This window comes from Moschus berezovskii, chromosome 9 (assembly GCF_049115385.1).
Source record: "Moschus berezovskii isolate FMDL1 chromosome 9, NW_MosBer_1.0, whole genome shotgun sequence".
NCBI classification, from domain to species: domain Eukaryota; kingdom Metazoa; phylum Chordata; class Mammalia; order Artiodactyla; family Moschidae; genus Moschus; species Moschus berezovskii.
Window position 1 is genome coordinate 31,382,441 of NC_142468.1, and position 20,787 is coordinate 31,403,227.

Consider the following 20,787-nt stretch of genomic DNA (forward strand, 5'->3'; position numbering starts at 1 on the left):
CTATTTTAGATCACTTGGAAGTAGAATTTGAGAAGCCACAGGAAGGCCCCAAACCATGTGTATCCTTGAAATTATTAATAAAACTTGATACTGGGTAAAGTCTCAGATTCATGTAAGTCTGATTTGACAAATCTTTTGTGTTAGCTTAATTTCTATCACTGGAAAGAGTTCCTATAGGAATGCAGTTTTTATAATTTAGATTTCTTCTAGATAAAGCTTTGAAAGAACCATTGCCAGCTTTGGCATTCATCGTCTCAGATGAATGTTGTTTGAACCTTGATGTATTAATTGTATGTTATTTTCTCTGTATATATATTTCCTAGTTCCTAGGTAGAAAAGGGTACGGCTCAGGCTTTTATATCACTCCAGAAAATCTTCCTGAACTTCAGTAAGTAGAGCCACAAATATTAATCATGTATCTACTATGTACCAGGCACAATGCTATGCACTAATACAAATTTGGTCAAGAAAGACATGGTCCCTGCCCTTGTGGGGCAGTACACAGTTCAGTTTGTCTTCGAGGTTGTCTTAGAGGTATGGGCAGAAATAACAAAATTGGTACAAGGAGGGCTAACCAATCATCAGCAAAATACCAAGAGAAATGTTAGGATTGTGTATGATTATGTGTGTACCTCTTATCTGCATACTGTCTCAGAAGACAGCTTGGGTAGGGCTGGTTGGGGCAGTGGCCTAATGGAACTAGGCTGAATTATGATCAGATGAAACAAAGGCAGGAAGCCTTTAGTGGGGAAAGATGGACTATTAAAGCCAAGTCAAAGTTCATTGTCAGGATTCAAATGTCAGGTAGACCAAGTACAAATGTTAAGTTTAAAGGCCCAGAGGGAGTCTGGGGTTGAGATGCACAAACAGCTCGGACCAAGAGCAGTCAGGAACTAAAAAGATCTCTTACAGGGCATTGAGGTGGATGCATGTGGGTTGGTCAGGTTTATAAGTCTAGAAGTAGGGTGAGCATTTCTGTATCCCAGAGTATTTACATGTCATATAAATGATAATTAGCTCACTAGCAAAATATTCATTGGTGTATTTGACAGCTTTCTATTTAGAGGGGTTAAGTCTTGCAAATCTTATAACAAAACAAAATAATGTTACCTGGATTTTATTATATCCTAGGAAGAGTTTCTCTAGTTTTACCAAAGGTTGTAATTTGCTCAGCTCTCGTAGTCTGTTTTCCTCCAGGTGAAGTGCCAACAGAGAGCTTGGTTTGGCAAAGGCACTATCATTAAATGCTCTGATGCGGTTATGGTCCACTACCAATTCTTGGAGGACTTCTAAGTTGTCAAGTCCTTCAATTTGACTGATTTCATTTCCTGAAAAAAGGTAACTCATGATATGTCAAGTGAGCCCAAACTGAGTAAATTAACTGTCTTTGTTTAAATATTTTTATCAAATGATTTTTTAAAAGTGAAGTATTAAAAGAACATGTTTCCAAGGATAAAAACATTAATTTATAGGAAGGTAGCATCATCATCAAATAATACTAGGTAAAATTTCTCCTTTATGTGTGAAAGATCAAGATATGATGTAGAAAATGTACTGAATTAACCCAATCTGTCTCTTCAACAGTTAAGTGCTAAAATAGTTTATACTGATTTTTATCAGTAGATGTATAAAAGTGCTGCAAAAGATATGCTTCCTAGCTCATACAACTCAATAATAAGAAAAACAAGCAACCCAATTAAAAAATGGGCAGAAAACCTAAATAGACATTTCTCCAAAGAAGAAATATAGATGGCCAAAAGGCACATGAAAAGATGCTCAATATCACTCATTATTAGAGAAAATGCAATTCATACTACAATGAAGTGCCACCTCACACTGATCAGAATGGCCATCATGAAAAAGTCCACAAATAGCAAATTCTGGAGAGGGTGTGGAGAAAAGGAAACCCTCTATACTGCTGGTGGGAATATAAATTGGTGCAGACACTGTGGAGAACAGTATAGAGTTGCCTCAAAAAACTAAAAATAGAGTTGCCATATTATTCAGCAATCCCACTCCTAGGAACTTATCTGGAGAAAACAATAAACCAAAAAGATACTTCCACTCCAATGTTCACTGCAGCACTATTTAAAAGTGCCATTTCCATTTACAAGACATGGAAACAACGTAAATGTCCATTGACAGATGAATGGATAAAGATGTGGTACATGTATACAATGGAATATTACTCGACCATAAAAAAGAATGAAATAATTGCATTTGCAACTACATGAATGGACCTCGAGATTATCAGGCTAAGTGAAATAAGTCAAAAAGAGAAAGACAAATACCATAGTATATCACTTATATGTGGAATCCAAAGTGAAAGTGAAAGTCACTCAGTTGTGTCCGACTTTTGTGACCCCATGGACTATACAGTCCATGGAATTCTCCAGGCCAGAATACTAGAGTAGGTAATCTATCCCTTCTCCAGGGGATCTTCCCAACCCAGGAATCGAACCAGGGTCTCCTGCATTGCAGGCAGATTCTTTACCAACTGAGTTATGAAGGAAACTCTGTGGAATCCAAAATATGACACAAATGAATCTATTCACAAAACAGAAATGACTGAGAGACATATAGAGAACAGACTTGTTGTTGCCAAGGGGGTAGGGGGTAGAGGAAGGATGGACTGGGAGTTTGGGACTAGCATATGCAAACTATTATATATAGAATGGATAAACAACAAGCACCTACTATATAGTACAGGAAACTATATTTAATATCCTATGCTAAGCTATATTGGAAAAGAATATGAAAAAGAATATATATGTATGTAAACATATGTATTTATACATATATAGCTGAATCATTTTGCCATATACCAGAAACTAACACAACATTGCAAATCAACTATACTTAAATAAAATGAAAACCAAAAAAACAAAAAAAGACCAAAATGTACCAGGAAGTAGTTAAAAAAGAAAAAAAAAGATATGCTTCCTGAGTATACTGGATTATTCTAATAAGTATTCGAATAGATATATTATTAAAATAAACTAATTTGTTGCATTGCTAATTATGCTGTATTATTAATCAACTAATTTGCTGTATGTCAGTTATACCTTTACCTTAATCATACTGTTAATTCCTACTCAACATAGTTTCGAACTGCAATTACACTACAAAACTAAGAATTTATTACATTTTTTAGAACCTCAATTCTTTCATTATAACCTATGATTTCTCTTTACTGTAGCAATCAATAGTTGTAAGTATAAATAACTTATATAAGAAGAGGAACCCTGAGTTGACCAAATGCTTTTACTTCTATTAGATTCTCAAATTAAGACAGGGAGAATATTATCATTTTTTAATCATCAGAAAGCTGAGGGTCAGAGAAATTGTCTTGCTGAATGACATAAAGGTAGCAACACTAGGCCTAACCTAGACCTTTTACAGTGCTGCTACTACTATGCCATTCAGTCTTTCACCCACTATTTATCCTCCTTGTTGATTATTGGACTGAATTGTGTCTCCTCATATTTACATGTTGAAGTCCTAATCCCTAGACCCTCAGAATGTGACTGTATTTGGGTCTTTAAAGAGGTAACTAATGTTAAATACTGCAAGGAGATCCAACCAGTCCATTCTAAAGGAGATCAATCCTGGGTGTTCATTGGAAGGACTGATGCTAAAGCTGAAACTCCAATACTTTGGCCACCTCATGCGACGAGTTGACTCACTGGAAAAGACTCTGATGCTGGGAGGGATTGGGGGTGGGAGGAGACGGGGATGACAGAGAATGAGATGGCTGGATGGCAACACCGACTCGATGGACATGAGTTTGAGTGAACTCCAGGAGTTGGTGATGGACAGGGAGGCCTGGCGTGCTGTGATTCATGGGGTCGCAAAGAGTCGGACACGACTGAGCCACTGAACAGAACTGAACTAAATGTTAAATAAATAAGGTCATTAGATGAGCGCTAATCGAGTATCACTGGGTATCTTTATATGAAGAGGCGATTAGGACATAGACACAAAGGGGAAGACCATGTGAAGATACAGAGTACAATTACAAGTAAAGAAGAGAGGCTGCAGACGTGACCAACCCTGCTGACATCTTAATCTTGGACTCTGGCCAAGAACTGTGAGGAAATAAATTTTTACTGTGTAAGTCTTATTTTAATCTTATTTAAATCTTATTTTATTTTATTCTTTAGAGAAATTGATAACATCATAACCTTCAATAAAATTGCTCACAGAATTAAATCACACAATTAAATTGAAACATTACCAGTGCCTTACTTATAAATGAAAAAAAGTCTATTAAGTCAGATGAAGAAAAATGACTCAGTTGTATATCACTTTCAAAAAATTATATATTTTGACTGTCACTTTTAATATTTTAAATCCAGTGGTATAAAAATCACATGAGCTAGCTTTAAGTGTTGAATAATATCTACAGTAGCATGTTTTTGGCCATTATTCACTTTAGAATGCTTATTAAAAACAACAATGCTAAATGTGATTTCAGGGATCTTACATTTCTATGACTAGCAAATTTGCCACTCTGAAAATTCACACTTATTTAACTATATAGTTACATTTTAGATAAATTTAGCTCTTAATCCTTAAGAATCTAACTTGCTTCCCTACAGCCCTACCCTGCCCTTTCCCTAAAGACTTTTCTACCATCTTAGCAAATTTAATGCAGCAGGTGAAATGTAGGTTAACTAACTCTCTGATATATCCTGGCATGACCTTATCTTATTACTGTCCACATTTCTGTACTTCTCTACAGCATTTGACCTCTTCTCCCTTTAGACTGACCTTAGAATTTTCTATCTCCTCCTGTTCTGTATCTTTAACCTAACTGACCTCTTTACAAACCTTCAGATATGCTCATAACTTCACTAGCTACTATCTCTTACCTATTTTTCAAGGACAAGTTCCTTGAACATGCAGCCTCTAACCTCTATTGCTTTTACTGCCTATCCAATAATTTCCCACACTTCCAAATCTGATACTCTGAAGGTTACCAGTGGTCTCCTTTTTGTTGAATCCAATTGTCTACATCCAATATTCTTTTTACAGGCCTCATTCTTTTCATCATTTGACTTTGGTCAATCACCCTTTTTCTCCTGATATTGGGAGTTTGTATTTCTTGGTTTTCTTTCAAAATTTTTTGAATGACTCCTCTGCTGGTTCTTTTTTTCCCAGCCTTGTTAATGCTGGGAATGGGGTGTGGAAGGGAATTATTGAGAGGTAGTGGGGGGAGTTGTGTCTCTACATGTCTTTTTGGCTTTTTATTCTTTCTCTTTTATCATTATTTCCTAAATAAGCACATGTATTATGATTTGACCTATCACCTCCACTGGGATAATTCTAAACTATACATCTCCAGTTCTGATCTGTGGTCCAGTACCACTACTTGAAAAAGTTTCCATTTTTATGTCTCAGAGTGGTCACAACACTATCCTCTCTCTAGCTTTAGAAATTTGTTTGCCAGTGTCTTAATGAAAGCATAAAACCACCCTGAACTATTTTTCTCTCCTTGTATATTTAGTCACTAAGTCCTAATATTTACTTCTTTTAAATAATCTTTTGGACTCCCCCGTTACTCACCCTTTCCACTGACACCATGACACCATTCTAGTCCCAGCCCTTATTATGTCATTCATACTGGATAAAAAATGCATGTGCTTTGGTGAGCTAGAATGCAATCTTCTATAGCCCTAGAATATTGCATTTACATTATTTATATAAATAACTCAAGATAAACCCATTTGAGATTACTCAAATTTTGTCAATGAATCTGTTCTAAGAGTGATGCTTATATCTGCTTTCAAAATAGGATGATAATCAAGTCAGTTTTTAATAATAAAGACTTACACATTAACAGTGTTGCTACTCACCCTGAAGAAAGAGGAATTTTAAATTTCTTAGTCTGTTAAGTTGTAGCTGAATCAAATTACAAATTCCATTGTAGCCCAAATGAAGAACTTCTAAACTGTTCATTATTGGAGGCAAATTTTCACTGCTCGGTGTATCTCTGAAACACAAATGTCAGTTTGGCCCATAAATTTAATTTCAAATTAGCTGTTTGTATAAGCATAAAAAGGCAGTTTATTATTGCTGCTACTAAGTCACATCGGTCGTGTCCAACTCTGTGCGACCCCACAGATGGCAGCCCACCAGGTTCCTGTCCCTGGGATTCTCCAGGCAAGAATACTGGAGTGGGTTGCCATTTCCTTCTCCAGTGAATGAAAGTGAAAAGTGAAAGTGAAGGCGCTCAGTTGTGTCCGGCTCTTTGGGACCCCATGGACTGCAGCCTATCAGGCTCCTCCGGCCATGGGATTTTCCAGGCAAGAGTACTGGAGTGGGTTGCCATTGCCTTCTCCGAGTTTATTATGTACTTACTATAAATTGAAGAAAAAGAATGAATTTACTAATAGAGCAAATTAAGCTATAACATTCTGCCTTTATAATTCATATAATAATAACTTTTTCTTCTTTAAAATCAGTTTTATATGATAAAGAACAAAGAAATATAGAAAGAGTTACTCAGAATAAAAAGCAACAGCTGGCACAATCAGGCAAGAAAAAGAAAAAAATAGTGACAGACTTTATTTTCTTGGGCTCCAAAATCACTACAGACGGTGACTGTAACCATGAAATTAAAAGACACTTGCTCCTTGGAAGAAAAGCTATGACAAACCTTGACAGTGTATTAAAAAGTACAGACATTACTCTGTCAACAAAGGTCTATCTAGTCAAAGCTACGGTTTCTCCAGTAGTCACATACGGATGTGAGAGTTGGACCATAAAGAAGGACAAGCACTGAAGAATTGATGCTTTTTGAACTGTGGTGCTGGAGAAGACTCTTGAGAGTCCCTTGGACTGCAAGGAGATCCAACCAGTCCATCCTAAATGAAATCAATCCTGAATATTCACTGGAAGGGCTGATGCTGAAGCTGAACCTCCAATACTTTGGCCACCTGATGTGAAGGGCCAACTCATTAGAAAAGACCCTGATGCTGGGGAGGATTGAAGGTAGGAGGAGAAGGGGACGAGAGAGGATGACATGGTTGTATGGCATCACTGACTCAATGGACATGAGTTTGAGCAAGCTCTGATAGATGGTGAAGGACACGGAAGCCTGGTGTGCTGCAGTGTATGGGGTTGCAAAGAGTCTGACATGACTGAGCGACTGAACAGCAACAAATCTAGATTGGAAAGGAATTGGTAAAACTGTCTTTATTCTCAGATGACATGATCTTGTATTTAGAAAATCTGAAGGAATTCACCAAAAAAAAAAAAAAAGCAAAACAAAACCATCATTGCACCAATAAATTAATTCATGAAGATATAGGGTAAAAGATTAATATATAAAAATCAATTGAATATCTATACATCCGTAATAGCTGAGAAATTAAGACTTTAAGAAAACTAAGAAATTAAGACTTTGTTCACAATATTATAAAAAATGATAAAATACTTCAGAAAAAATTAACAAAAGGAGTGCAAAATGTATACACAGAAGACTACAAAACATTGCTGAGATAAATTAAAGATCTAAATGAATAAAGAAAAATCTCATGTTCATACAGTAGAAGACTATTACTACTAAGACAGTTCCGTTCCGTTGCTCAGTCGTGTCCGACTCTTTGGGACCCCGTGGACTGTAGCCTACCAGGCTTCTCCATCCACGGGATTCTCCAGGCAAGAATACTGGAGTGGGTTACCATTTCCTTCTTCAGGGGATCTTCCCGACCCAGGGATCGAACCCGGGTCTCCCGCATTGGGGGCAGACGCTTTAACCTCTGAGCCACCAGGGTAGTTCTACCAAAATTGATTAATAGAATCAATTCAATCTCTATCAAAGTCTAGCAGGTTTTCTCCCTTTTCTTTTTCTCCATTTCATCATAGCATTTGTGAGGAAATGCAAACAACCCAGAATATCTAAAATAATCTTTGAAAAGAACAAGGTTGGAGGGCTTACATTTCCTGATTTCAAAACTTATAAAGCTGCAATAATCAAACTAGTCTGGAACTGGCAAGAGGACAGACTCACAGATCAATGGAATAGAATTAAAAGTCCAGAAATAAACTTATACAGTTATAGTCAATTGATTTTCAACAAAGTTACCAAGGCTATTCAATTTAGCCCTCACATTTTACCTCACAATATATACAAAAATAAACTCAAAATGGATTATAGTCTTAAATGTAAGAGAAAAAAAATTTCTTGAAGAAATCATGAGAAAATCTTTGTAACCTTAGGTTAAACAGAGTTTTTAGGTACAACATCATAATCTGTAAGAGAAAAAGTTGATAGATTGGACTTTATCAAAATTAAAATTCTTTTAAAAGATATGATTTAAGAAAACATAAAGATAAGCCACACATTTAGAGAAAAATACTTGTAAATCATTTATTTGATAAAAGTGTTGTATCCAGAATATTTGATGAATTTAATAATAAAAAACCAAACAGCATAACCGAAAAATAAGCAAAATATTTAAATAGGCAGTCACCAAATAAGATAAAATAATGGCTAATAAGCATATGAAAAGCTGTTCAACATTAGTCATAAGGGAAATGCAAGTTAAAACCACAATAAGATACTTCTTTAACTCCATTCAGTTCAGTTCAGTCGCTTAGTCGTGTCTGACTCTCCGCGACCCCATGAATCACAGCATGCCAGGCCTCCCAGACCATCACCAACTCCCGGAGTACACTCAAACTCATGTCCACAGAGTCGGTGATGCCAACCAGCCATCTCACTCTCTGTCATCCCCTTCTCCTCCCGCCCCCAACCTTTCCCAGCATCAGAGTCTTTTCCAGTGAGTCAACTCGTCGCATGAGGTGGCCAAAGTATTGCAGCTTCAGCTTCAGCATCAGCCCTTCCAATGAACACCCAGGATTGATCTCCTTTAGAATGGACTGGTTGGATCTCCTTGCAGTCCAAGGGACTCTCAAGAGTCTTCTCCAGCACCACAGTTCAAAAGCATCCATTCTTCGGCGATCAGCTTTCTTCACAGTCCAATTCTCACATCCACACATGACAAACCATAGCCTTGACTAGACGGACCTTTGTTGGCAAAGTAATGTCTCTGCTTTTTAATATACTATCAAGGTTGGTCATAACTTTCCTTCCAAGGAGTAAGCGTCTTTTAATTTCATGGCTGCCATCAGCATCTGCAGTGATTTTGGAGCCCAAAAAAATAAAGTCTGACACTGTTTCCACTGTTTTTCCATCTATTTCCCATGAAGTGATGGGACCAGATGCCATGATCTTTGTTTTCTGAATGTTGAGCTTCAAGCCAACCTTTTCACTCTCCTCTTCCACTTTCCTCAAGAGGCTTTTGAGTTCCTCTTCACTTTCTGCCATAAGGGTGGTGTTATCTGCATATCTGAGGTTATTGATATTTCTCCCAGCAATCTTGATTCCAGCTTGTGCTTCTTCCAGCCCAGCGTTCCTCATGATGTACTCTGCATATAAGTTAAATAAGCAAGGTGACAATATACAGCCTTGACGTACTCCTTTTCCTATTTGGAACCAGTCTGTTGTTCCATGTCCAGTTCTAACTGTTGCTTCCTGACCTGCACACAGGTTTCTCAAGAGGCAGGTCAGGTGGTCTGGGATTCCCATCTCTTTCAGAATGTTCCACAGTTTATTGTGATCCACACAGTCAAAGGCTTTGGCATAGTCAATGAAGCAGAAATAGATGTTTTTCTGGAACTCTCTTGCTTTCTCCATGATCCAGAGGATGTTGGCAATTTGATCTCTGGTGCCTCTGCCTTTTCTAAAACCTGCTTGAACATCAGGGAGTTCACGGTTCACATATTGCTGAAGCCTGGCTTGGAGAATTTTGAGCATGACTTTACCAACGTGTGAGATGAGTGCAATTGTGCGATAGTTTGAGCATTCTTTGGCATTGCCTTTCTTTGGGATTGGAATGAAGACTGACCTTTTCCAGTCCTGTGGCCACTGCTGAGTTTTCCAAATTTGCTGGCATATTGAGTGCAGTACTTTCACAGCATCATCTTTCAGGATTTGAAATAGCTCAACTGGAATTCCATCACCTCCACTAGCTTTGTTCGTAGTAATGCTTTCTAAGGCCCACTTGACTTCACATTCCAAGATGTCTGGCTCTAGGTCAGTGATCACGTTATCGTGACTATCTTGGTTGTGAAGATCTGTTTTGTACAGTTCTTCTGTGTATTCTTGCCTCCTCTTCTTAATATCTTCTGCTTCTGTTGGGTCCATACCATTTCTGTCCTTTATCGAGCCCATCTTTGCATGAAATATTCCCTTGGAATCTCTAATTTTCTTGAAGAGATCTCTTGTTTTTCCTTTTCTGTTGTTTTCCTCTGTTTCTTTACACTGATCACCGAGGAAGGCTTTCTTATCTCTCCTTGCTATTCTTTGGAACTCCATTAGGATGGCGGTAATAAAAATGTAGACAAATGTTGGTGAGGATGTGGGAAAATTAGAACCCTCAAAACTTTTTTTGGTAATGGAATTTGGTACAACCACTTTGGAAAAGAGTGTGGCAGTTTCTTAAGAAGTTGACTCAGGAATTTCACACTTAGATGTCTACATTTTTTTATTACAGCCATTCTAATGGAGTTAAAGAAGTATCATATTCTGATTTTAATTTGCATTTCCCTCATGACTAATGTTGAATCGTACATAAAGGGTAAGTGTTATGGTATGTGAATTGTATCTCAAAATCAACAACAACAACCCACAGTTCTTAAACATACAAGGTTTTTTCTTTTACTTTTTTTCATTTTTTTACAATATGGGTATGAAATGGAAGAAGCAGGGAAAAACAGTAACAAAGGAGTATTTTGGTAGCTTTTTATTTATAAAGTTTATTTTTGCTAGGCAGCTATTAAGTATTAAATAAGCTAAATATATGTTACTACTGGCATTGATATGACTAACTGCTTTTAAAATTGCCAAGCAAAATTATTTATAGTTGTAAAAAAAGAATAATACCTGTTTATTTTTGAAGTTCCTTGCTGCCCATAGCCACTTGAAGGCACCTTCTGGTAGAGCAGTTGTCTACTGGTCAAGTGAGTCTGAGGCTTTAGTCGGGGTATGATTGATTCAATATGGTTATAGTTTAGGCACAACACCTACAGAAAGAATCCATGATTACTCAGCTATTAAAATATGAATGATGCTGTATATATATCTTTGGTTTGAGGCTATCACCATCCTAAAAACTATTAAGATGCTATGGATAAAACTTGGACTATACAACATAATATATTAGTGTTAACAATGACAAATTTTTATGTCCCAAATTGTCTGGATTTGACTTTGAAAGTGCTTTTTATTATTTGACATGCTGAGAAATGACACCATTTCAGACAAAGTAATGGAGACCCTAGAAATTTGCTCAACTTTCTCAATCTGTACTCTTGACTTCTCCAAGCTTTATATAGATGAAATAACTCTTTAGTTGGAGAGACTGTTATTTCCCTAAGTTTAAAAGGCCTTAGTAGATGTCTCAAACCTACAGGACAGGAGGCAATGAGGCTGCTTTGAGAACCACAGTGCCCTCCAACTTCGCTCATGACAGAGGCAGCTTTCCATCCCATCTCCTATTAGAGAGGAAGGTTCACTGCTTATAAGACAATCACATAAAATTGAGGTCATCTGAAATCACTTTGGGAAGTAATACTTTTTTTCTTGGTGAAAAGATGCTTTAGGAAAAATAATTTCTTTTCTTTAATGACAGGAATATACATTTTAGTCCAAAGTAAAGAAGATTACAACCTGCACTGAAAAATCTTAAAGAAAGAAAATTTGTGAGTGACTCACCTTCACATTAGGCAGGTAGATTAATCCACTGAATGAGGTAAGATTATTGTTCTGTAGATTCACATTACATACATTTCTGAACTGGTCAACTGGAATCAAATCCACAGTTCTGAATTGAGACAGAGCAAATACAGCTATAACTTTAATAGGCATATTATATTGGTGAACTCTCTCACATGGAACACCAAAGCCATTTTGAAAAATTTTTCTGACAAATTCTATGAAAAATAATTACCATAATATAAAATGCATGGATCAAATGATCGGATAAATACATATTTTTGTTGGGTATACATGTGTAAGAAAAGTGACATAGAATTTCATTGACTTAAGAAATATGTCTATTACCACATAAACAGCACTATCATTAAAGAAACATCCAATTTCTTTATAAATTCACGTACGTGCTCATGAAATCATAGTGAAGTTGATACGGTAATCCAAAAGATTTTCACTTGTAAACTGTAGAGAATATATATGAAACAGGTTATTTCTGAAATGCCAGGAAGGGGTTTGGGATGGAAAAGGAAAGGAGAAAGTAGGTAAGGTCTTTGAAAACAGTTTTCTGTGTAATCTCCTGAAAACTTTTATGGCATTCCACCTTATAAGGATGTTTTGTTAATTAGAATGCTTGATTCCTAGTTGATAGCTTTAAAACTGTTTTACCTTCGTTTGTGCTATGAAGTAGAGCATCAAGCTAAATCACCTTGCTCTGATTTCTTCTTTTTTAAGATATACCAATTTATTTCATTTCTTTCTTTTTAAATTTGAGGTATAGTTGATGTACAAATTCATATAAATTTCAGATGTACAACATAGTGATTCACAATTTTAAAGATTACACTCCATTTACAGTTATTATAAAATATTGGCTAAATTCCCTTTGTTGTATAATATATTGTTGTAACTTATTTATTTTATGCAGACTATATGTAGCTCAGTCTCCTACCCCTATCTTGCTCCCCCGCTTCTCTCTCCCCAATAACCACAGGTTTATTCGCTGTATCTGCGAGTCTTTTTGTTGTTGTTGTTATATTCACTAGTTTTATCTTTTAGATCACATACAAATGATATCATATAGTATTTGTCTTTCTCTGACTGACATTTCACTTAGCGTGATACCCTCCACCTATGTTGCTGCAAATGACACAATTCTGTTCTCTTTTGTGGCTGAGTACTATTCCATTGTACATATATATACTACATCTTATGTATCATCTGTTTATGGCCATTTAGGCTGCTTGCATATCTTGGCAATTGTAAATAATGCTGCTATGAACATAGGGGTGCATGTATTTTTTTAATTAGTATTTTTCATTTTTTTTCCCAGATGAATGCCTGGGAATAGAATTGCTGGGTCATATGTTAGTTCTGTAAAAATGTCAATTCAGATCGTCTGCCCATTTTTAATCAGGTTTTTTTTTTTACATTGAATTGTATAAACTGTTTATATATTTTGGATATTAACCCCTTGTTGGCCATATAATTTGCAAATAATTTTATGCATTCAGTAGGTTGTCTTTTCATTTTGTTGATGGTTTCCTTTGCTGCACAAAAGCCTAACAACATTTTTAAATCCTCAACTCTTAAGTTATAATTATACTTTATCCATTAGTAAGTTGCTTATTCTTTCAACATGTTTTCATTAGTTATTTCCTAAGTGCAGACAATGTGTTTAGAAAGTCTACAAATATGAAAGACACTGTCCATGCACTCAAGAAATGGGATACAGAAAAACTGTAATAAAAAAAGGAAAATTGCCACAATACGCTTAGGTATAACCACATTTTAGGGAAAGAAAAACCTATTTGGGGAAGTTAGAAATGACTTCACCAGGGAGAAAGATCTTAAAATGAGACTTGGAGAATTTGGGGCATCTGTCAGGCAAGAAAGAGTTCCCAGCAGTGAAACAGCTGCAAGCAAAGGCAGAAACATGAAACAGCATTTTGTGACTGAGATTAAGGAACAGAATATTTTAGAATTTCTGGAGTATAAAGAGTTATGGTGTAGTAAAGGTAATGATTACAAGAGATAAAAATGGACTGTTAATGAAAGGGCCTCCCATGTCATACAAAGAGATTTAAAATTTTATTCTCTCTACAGTGGAAAGCCACTGAAAGATGTTGAGAAGGGAAGTGATCTGATAAAACTTGCACTGTAGTAGGCAGTATGGATAATAGATGGACTTGCAGGTAAGGTGATATGAGACAAAAAACAATAGTTCCTAAAATAGGTAATTCTCCAATCTAGGACAATGGCAATGACTATGGAAAGAAGGTAGAGGGGAACTATGACACATACTTAAGACACAGACGCTGTAGAATGTAGTGATTAATTAAAATGGAGGACAAACGAGAGAGAGAAGTGGACCCTAGATTTTTGGCTTGGGCAACAACAGGAGAATGTTATTTCCTAGATGCTATCTGCTGCTGCTGCTGCTGCTAAGTCGCTTCAGTCGTGTCTGACTCTGTGCGACCCCATAGACGTCAGCCCACCAGGCTCCCCCGTCCCTGGGATTCTCCAGGCAAGAACACTGGAGTGGGCTGCCATTTCCTTCTCCAATGCATGAGGGAGCAAATATTCAAATGAGGAGCCCAGGTTCGGGTTAAATTAGGGGTTATCATAAATTAAAAATATGGCTGAAGATATCTGCCTATGAAGAGTACAGAACAGAAAAAAGAGAAAAGGATTTATTAACCATTATCATTATCTAACAATGATAACATTCATGAGAACAGCATCAGAGGAATGCTAACAGTGAAAGCCAGATAATGCTGGATTAGAGTGATACAATGTGAGGAGCAAACATAGTATGTTCCCATTTTAAAAACTTGGTTATAAAATAAAATAGAAACATAAAGTCTTAGAAAGAGCTTGATGACATTTTTAATCATAATGTGTGATACTAAAAGTTATTAATGCACTTCAAAGATGGTAAAGTTAATATGAGATTGTGAAGTAGGGTAGTCAGTTTTCTGAATTACTGGCTATATTTGGATAAGATGTATAAATTATAAAACTTACAAAAATAATAATGACTACACATTTAATTATAATATCAAATTGCTATTGTTTAGTCATATCTGAAACTTACGACCTCATTGTCTTTGCAACTGCCAGGCTCCTCTGAGCATGGGACTTCCCAGGCAAGAATACTGGAGTGGGTTGCCACTTCCTACTCCAGGGGATATCCCCAACTCATGGATTGAACCCACATCTCCCGCTTGGCGAATGGATTCTTTACCACTGAGCTGCGAGGGAAGCCCTCAAATATCAAATAGCATATAATAAAATGATTGCACCTGATGGATGATGAAGTCCAATTTAGTTCTTGCATTTGGGTGAAGTTTGAGTGTCCTTGTCGTTCAGCAATCATGTCAGAAGTAAGTCTGCCACCAAACAAATCTTTTGCACACTCAGTCTCTGATGGTTCCTGTATATTAGGATATTTAGAAAGTGATGTCCTCTCTTACAGATGATTTTGCTGTGCTTAGTCACTCAGTTGTATCCAACTCTTTGTGACCCCCAAGGACTGTAGCCCATCAGGCTCCTCTGTCTGTGGAATTCTCTAGGCAAGAATACTGGAGTGGGTTGCCACGCCCTCCTCCAGGTTTACAGATGACTAAATGTCTTTAATTCTTTGGTTCCAGGTCAAAATGGAGTGGACTCATTTCTCCCTATTTCATACTAAGTACAGCCAAACCCTCTGGATATTACATATAAAATACACATAGGAGACTGAAAGGTTCAGAGAAGAAGGCAGACCAGCTAGGGACCTTGGGACCTGAGGAATAACACTGTTGTGAGTTCTCTGGTGTGTTACTCTGATAATAATAAGAAACCTTCATCTACTGTTCCTCCTTGGCCATATGGTCAGGCAGGAGAACAATGAAAACCTGACCTGTTAAAATGATGTCCATATGGGGCACAGCCCTATGGAAATTGATGGGTATATTAAAGTAGGACACGTTGATGCCCATCTGAACTCGCTTTCAATTTTGGAAGGTGATTGAAATCGACAAGCAGATAGGCCCATATGTTCACTTAAGGTGGCCACCTGGGTCTATAAAATAGGTGGACATTGGGGTCTACAGCAATGCAGAGATACGCTGAATCTAGACATATTCCTCTTGCACACTCTTAGGTACAAAATGCCAATAAGCACTGTTCTGTCTGCCAGCAAAAGAAGCAGAGACTGCAGATGGCTGTGTGGCAGATTTCCCTGTGGGAAGGCCCTGAACATAGCTGGCAAGCCAGACTGAGGCTGGTAGCCCTGGGGAGCTACAAATAGGTCCTGACAGGAATAGATACTGACCCTGGACTGGGATTTGCTTATCCAGTGTAAATGCAAATGCACACAGTGCAATAAAAGAGCTGGAACTGAAGCTATGTCACCAATTTGGACAGTTGATGGTTATTTCTTCAGACCAAGGAACATGCTTTACAGCCCTACTGTGCAACAATGGGCAGGAAACGATCCTTTTCAGAGTAGTAGTTTGATAGAGAATTGGCGTGGGCAATTAAAACATTGGTTGTCTAAAACGGGGGCAGGGGGATAGAATCATGACAGTCTGGAATCTGGCTTACATGTCTTTCTGAGTGTGTTCACACTCAGTGAACATGAGGGGAGCTAAAAGAGTGTCCCCGGAAGGATGTTGATATGACGATGTACTTCTTACTAAGGAAGGATGATGCTGGTAAAATCATACTTTTTCTTTCCTTCTTCCTCACATCACCTCAACTTTTTTTTCCTACCCCATACAGTGGTCACAGAACCACATCTGCAATTATAAGTGCTAGAAATATGGATCATTTTTAAGCAAGAAACTGCTTTTAAACATGTTGTCAGAATTCCTAAAGGCTTGATGGGGGTAGATTTTACCTTCACTCCATCTGGCAAAATTGGAATTAACAATGAATGTGTCTATTTCCCGGTAGCAAAAATAGCCCACTAGTTTTGCACCTAATATCACTTCGCCGGATCTTAAGGGAGGTGGGCTGAGGGGAGGTATATGGTAGACTAGTATCGCTGTCTGCAATCTAGACCAGCACAGTGGCCAAACCTAATGTCTGTTCCAGAGGTGGAAAAATATGGGTACAAATGGAAAGGATGGGGAAGGGAAGTTGTGGGTAGAGGAATTAACGAATACGTAATATAATGAGGGAAATCCAGTATTATTTATGTTACCTCAAAAGAGGCTAGAGCAAGAGTTGACATTGTCTCAGTTCAATCACAGCAGATGCTTGGAAGGGTGAAGCTATGTTTTCTGAGACTACTCCTGTTTTAGGAAACTGACAAAAGTCTCCAATGGAAAGCTGTAAATCTGAGTAGCCTCACCCTGGGAGACATTTCCATGATTATGGACTGCATAATAACTGAATGGGATTATACCAATATTCCAAAATCTTTTGAATTTATGATCATTTTGCTGTAAAAAGACAAAGGCATGAGCTATGATATTGTGATTTATAACAAGAAACATATATTTGGTCTTTGTCTACTGTTCCTGGCACATAGCTCCTAAAACCCTTGTAATTTCCTGTATTAGAGTCATGCTGTTGTTCAGCCACTCAGTCATGTCCAACTCTTTGCAACCCCATGGACTGCAGCATGCCAGGCTTCCCTGTCCTTCATCATCTCCTGGAGCTTGCTCAAACTCATGTCCATTGACTTAGTGATGCCATCCAACCATCTCATCCTCTCATTTCCTTCTTCTCCTGCCTTCAATCTTTCCCAGCATCAGGGTCTTTTCCAATAAGTCAGTTCTTTGCATCAGGTGGCCAAAGCATTGGAGCTTCAGCTTCAGCATCAGTCTTTCCAATGAATATTCAGGATTGATTTCCTAAAGGATTGACTGGTTTGATCTCCTTGCTGTTCAAGGGACTCTCAAGAGTCTTCTCCAATACCATAGTTCAAAAGCATCAATTCTTCAGTGCTCAGCCTTCTTTATGTTCCAACTCTCACATCTGGGACTCTTTTATTATAATATTGTGGTTTTTGTTTTGGATTCCTGAAATAGTTCCAGAACCACCAGGTGAAAGGAGCGTGCTGCTATTCCCAACAAGCCTTTCAACCACACCTGAGTTTATCTTAACATGATGACTTTTGGAAAGTCCCTGAGAATGGGGACTGGACTTGTTGCCAGGAAAATCAACCATGATTAGAAGGCTGGAACTTCCAGTAACATTACCTTACATCCTGGTATGATTATATATCCATGGAACCCTGGAGACAGAGTGAGACTTAGCTGTCTGTGCTTTACCATTAAAAAGTCATGTCACTTGGAATAAGGCATTTAAATTCTCTGGAGTTCTTTGTATTCATTCACAAAATAAAGGCTTTGGACTATGTTATTTCTAAAGTCAATGTCTATTTACCTTTCAAACACTCTAGGATCATATTGCCTTCTACCTCCTGCTACATCTACTTTTGGTGGCTTCTTTTCCTCTTTACATTTACTAAATGAAGGTATTAAAGCCTCACTTACATTTCTTTACCTTCTCTACTCTCTTTCCTTAATCAATGGTATATGCTTTTGGTTTTAACTAGGCAACTTTCTTTAAATTACTTCCAAATTTAAACAAATGTAAATTTAATGTCCATATCTAAAGTAAGTCCTGTGTTTTTAATTGCCTGTTTGCCACCTCCAATCAGATGATCCACTATCGTATAAAACTTAGTGTGTCCAACACTAATCATCTTATTCCTGAAACTACTTTTCTTCCTATAATATTTGTTATGACGTCTCTTACTGGCATGGACTCAAGCCTTCAGATCTCTTTTATTCTTTCCTTTCCTCATCTTTCAAATTTAATTGGTTGCCAATTTCTGTCAGTTCTTCCTGGTATTTCTACCTTTCACCTCTCCATTTATAATACTGTTTCCCCTTGGTTCATTTCAGTTTCTCAGAACCTCATATCTAGACTAAGCTAATAGTCTCCTATTGGTTTTTTTGTCTATTGCTCTAAACACTGCTGTTAAATTTCCTAATACATAATTTTTAATTATGTTATTCCCCTACACAAAAACTTCAATGCCTTCCCATTACCTCTCAATTAAAGTCTAGGTTGTTCAGACTAATCTTCATGTCCCATTATCAATTCATATATTCTACCTTATCCTACAAAAATTTTGTGGCAGCTTACAGGAGGAACATATAATCAAATAGTAAAACGTAAATAATAGTGGAGATTGAGAATGATGTAAGTTAGAAGAGATCAAATGTTGGGATAGGGAGAGAGACCCTAAGTCCTACAGTGTTTCTGTTACTGAACCACAAATTTGGCTCTGAGCTTTAAGGTAGTCAAAGTGAAAAGGAAAATAGTTAAATAATACTCACTGTCAGAGAGGAGAGCATAACTTTTCTTCAGGGGGAAATGTTTTCCTACACTTACTTCAAAAAGCACTTTCCGAGGTGGCCCTTCAATTGAGGGCACAGAGAGATAGGAAGGATAATATTCTCAACAACACCCTGGTGCACATACTAGTTTCATATGCCTGTTTTAAAAACAACCCTCAGTGAAAACTGACACCTAAACAAAACCCAGGATGCAACATTCTAGAGAACTGTTCATATTTGGGGGAGAATATTTTTGATTCTTCATTCTGAGGAGGGTCGTGAAAAAAGCAGGGTTAGAATTAGTAATCTTATCAGAGTACCTCAAAGTCTCAAATAATCATAAACTATCTCTCAATTTTCTAGAAGCTTGAAGAGTTTTATTGTCTGACAGGTGCTAGGCAATGTTACACAGGGAAATTTCTATTCTCCACACATCTGTTGCGCATGTATCCTATTACACGGAAATCAGAAGCCTTGAATGAACCTGCTCATTATAGAATTCAAGTTTCCAAATATTGCTTTCATAGTCAATCCTATGTTCTGTGTTATTTTTTAACACAGTACAAAAAGTTATTTTTTACTAGTACAGTTTACTAGTAATGTTGACACACCATTCGTTGGTTCAAATATGTTTTTCTGAAATCTTAACTGTATTTTTCCAGGTAACAGGAAGCAGTTTTTAGGCCCAAGAAGATGATAGGGCTCCAGGGCAGTTTTTCTATCCTGTCTCTTAAAATTATGCTCTTTATTTGTTAGGCATTGGATTCAGTGGGTGTAAATGTAAGCAGTATCTTCCCTTCTGTGCCACCTCATTTAGACAATTAAAAACTGGCCAAAGGAGAAAAAATTAAAACCCAGATCTAAAATGTGCTCTGGAGATCCAGATTTTAATAAGCATAGTAAGTTTACATACTAGTGATAAAGCAACATTCAAAATGACTTTGACCTAGGGATATATATTAATATTCAGTTTGGACCAAATGCTATGAATCAACGGAAAACTTACAATTGAGACTCCATCCAAAGCTTTCAGTTCTGGAAGATGAAATATTACAAACAACCGATAGTTTTCTTGATTCCACACAATAATGTTTCCATACATGTCTAGAATAACCAGGTTGCATAAACCCTGCATAATAAAAATACATACATTTAATGTAATATACATATATACTCATTCTAACCAGCTTTTTCCCCTTAAGAGTTTAATCATCCTTGAATTTTAATATTTGAATTACTCTATCATTCTATAGTGATTTGAGATCTTTGGAGTGTATTATTTATAGTACACTTTCAGACTATTAAGGTATAATTTTGTGCGGTATTTCAGTGGTCTATACTATATGATCAGACTCACTTTTTGGATACTGGTGCTAAATGTATTACCCATGATAAAGACTTGTAAAGAACTGAGCAAAGTTTAAAACATATGCTATGTTTATGGAATAACAGTCTATAAAATAGTATGTGGCTATTATGTAGTATACAAAATATGGGCTTCCCAGGTGGCTCAGTGGTAAAAGAACCACCTGCCAATGCAGGAGGCACAGGAGATGCCAGTTCGAGCCCTGGGTGGGAAACATCCCCCAGAGGAGGAAATGGCAACCCACTCTGGTATTCTTGCCTGGGAAATCCCACGGACAGAGGAGTCTGGTGTGCTAC

The 20,787-nt window shown here is 37.2% G+C and overlaps 1 protein-coding gene across 1 annotated transcript in view; it reads right to left on the minus strand.

Annotated features, from left to right (window-relative positions):
- The window catches only part of LRRC9 (leucine rich repeat containing 9), a 132,994-nt gene that overhangs the window by 16,613 nt on the left and 95,594 nt on the right, over nt 1–20,787 (minus strand). The window contains exons 22-27 of the mRNA XM_055436735.2: nt 20,132–20,254; nt 15,088–15,218; nt 11,786–11,894; nt 10,955–11,094; nt 5,859–5,995; nt 1,111–1,328 (exon numbers count right to left, since the gene is read on the minus strand). Coding sequence (XP_055292710.1) covers nt 1,111–1,328; nt 5,859–5,995; nt 10,955–11,094; nt 11,786–11,894; nt 15,088–15,218; nt 20,132–20,254 — 858 coding nt within the window. The remainder of the gene's footprint in view (nt 1–1,110; nt 1,329–5,858; nt 5,996–10,954; nt 11,095–11,785; nt 11,895–15,087; nt 15,219–20,131; nt 20,255–20,787) is intronic.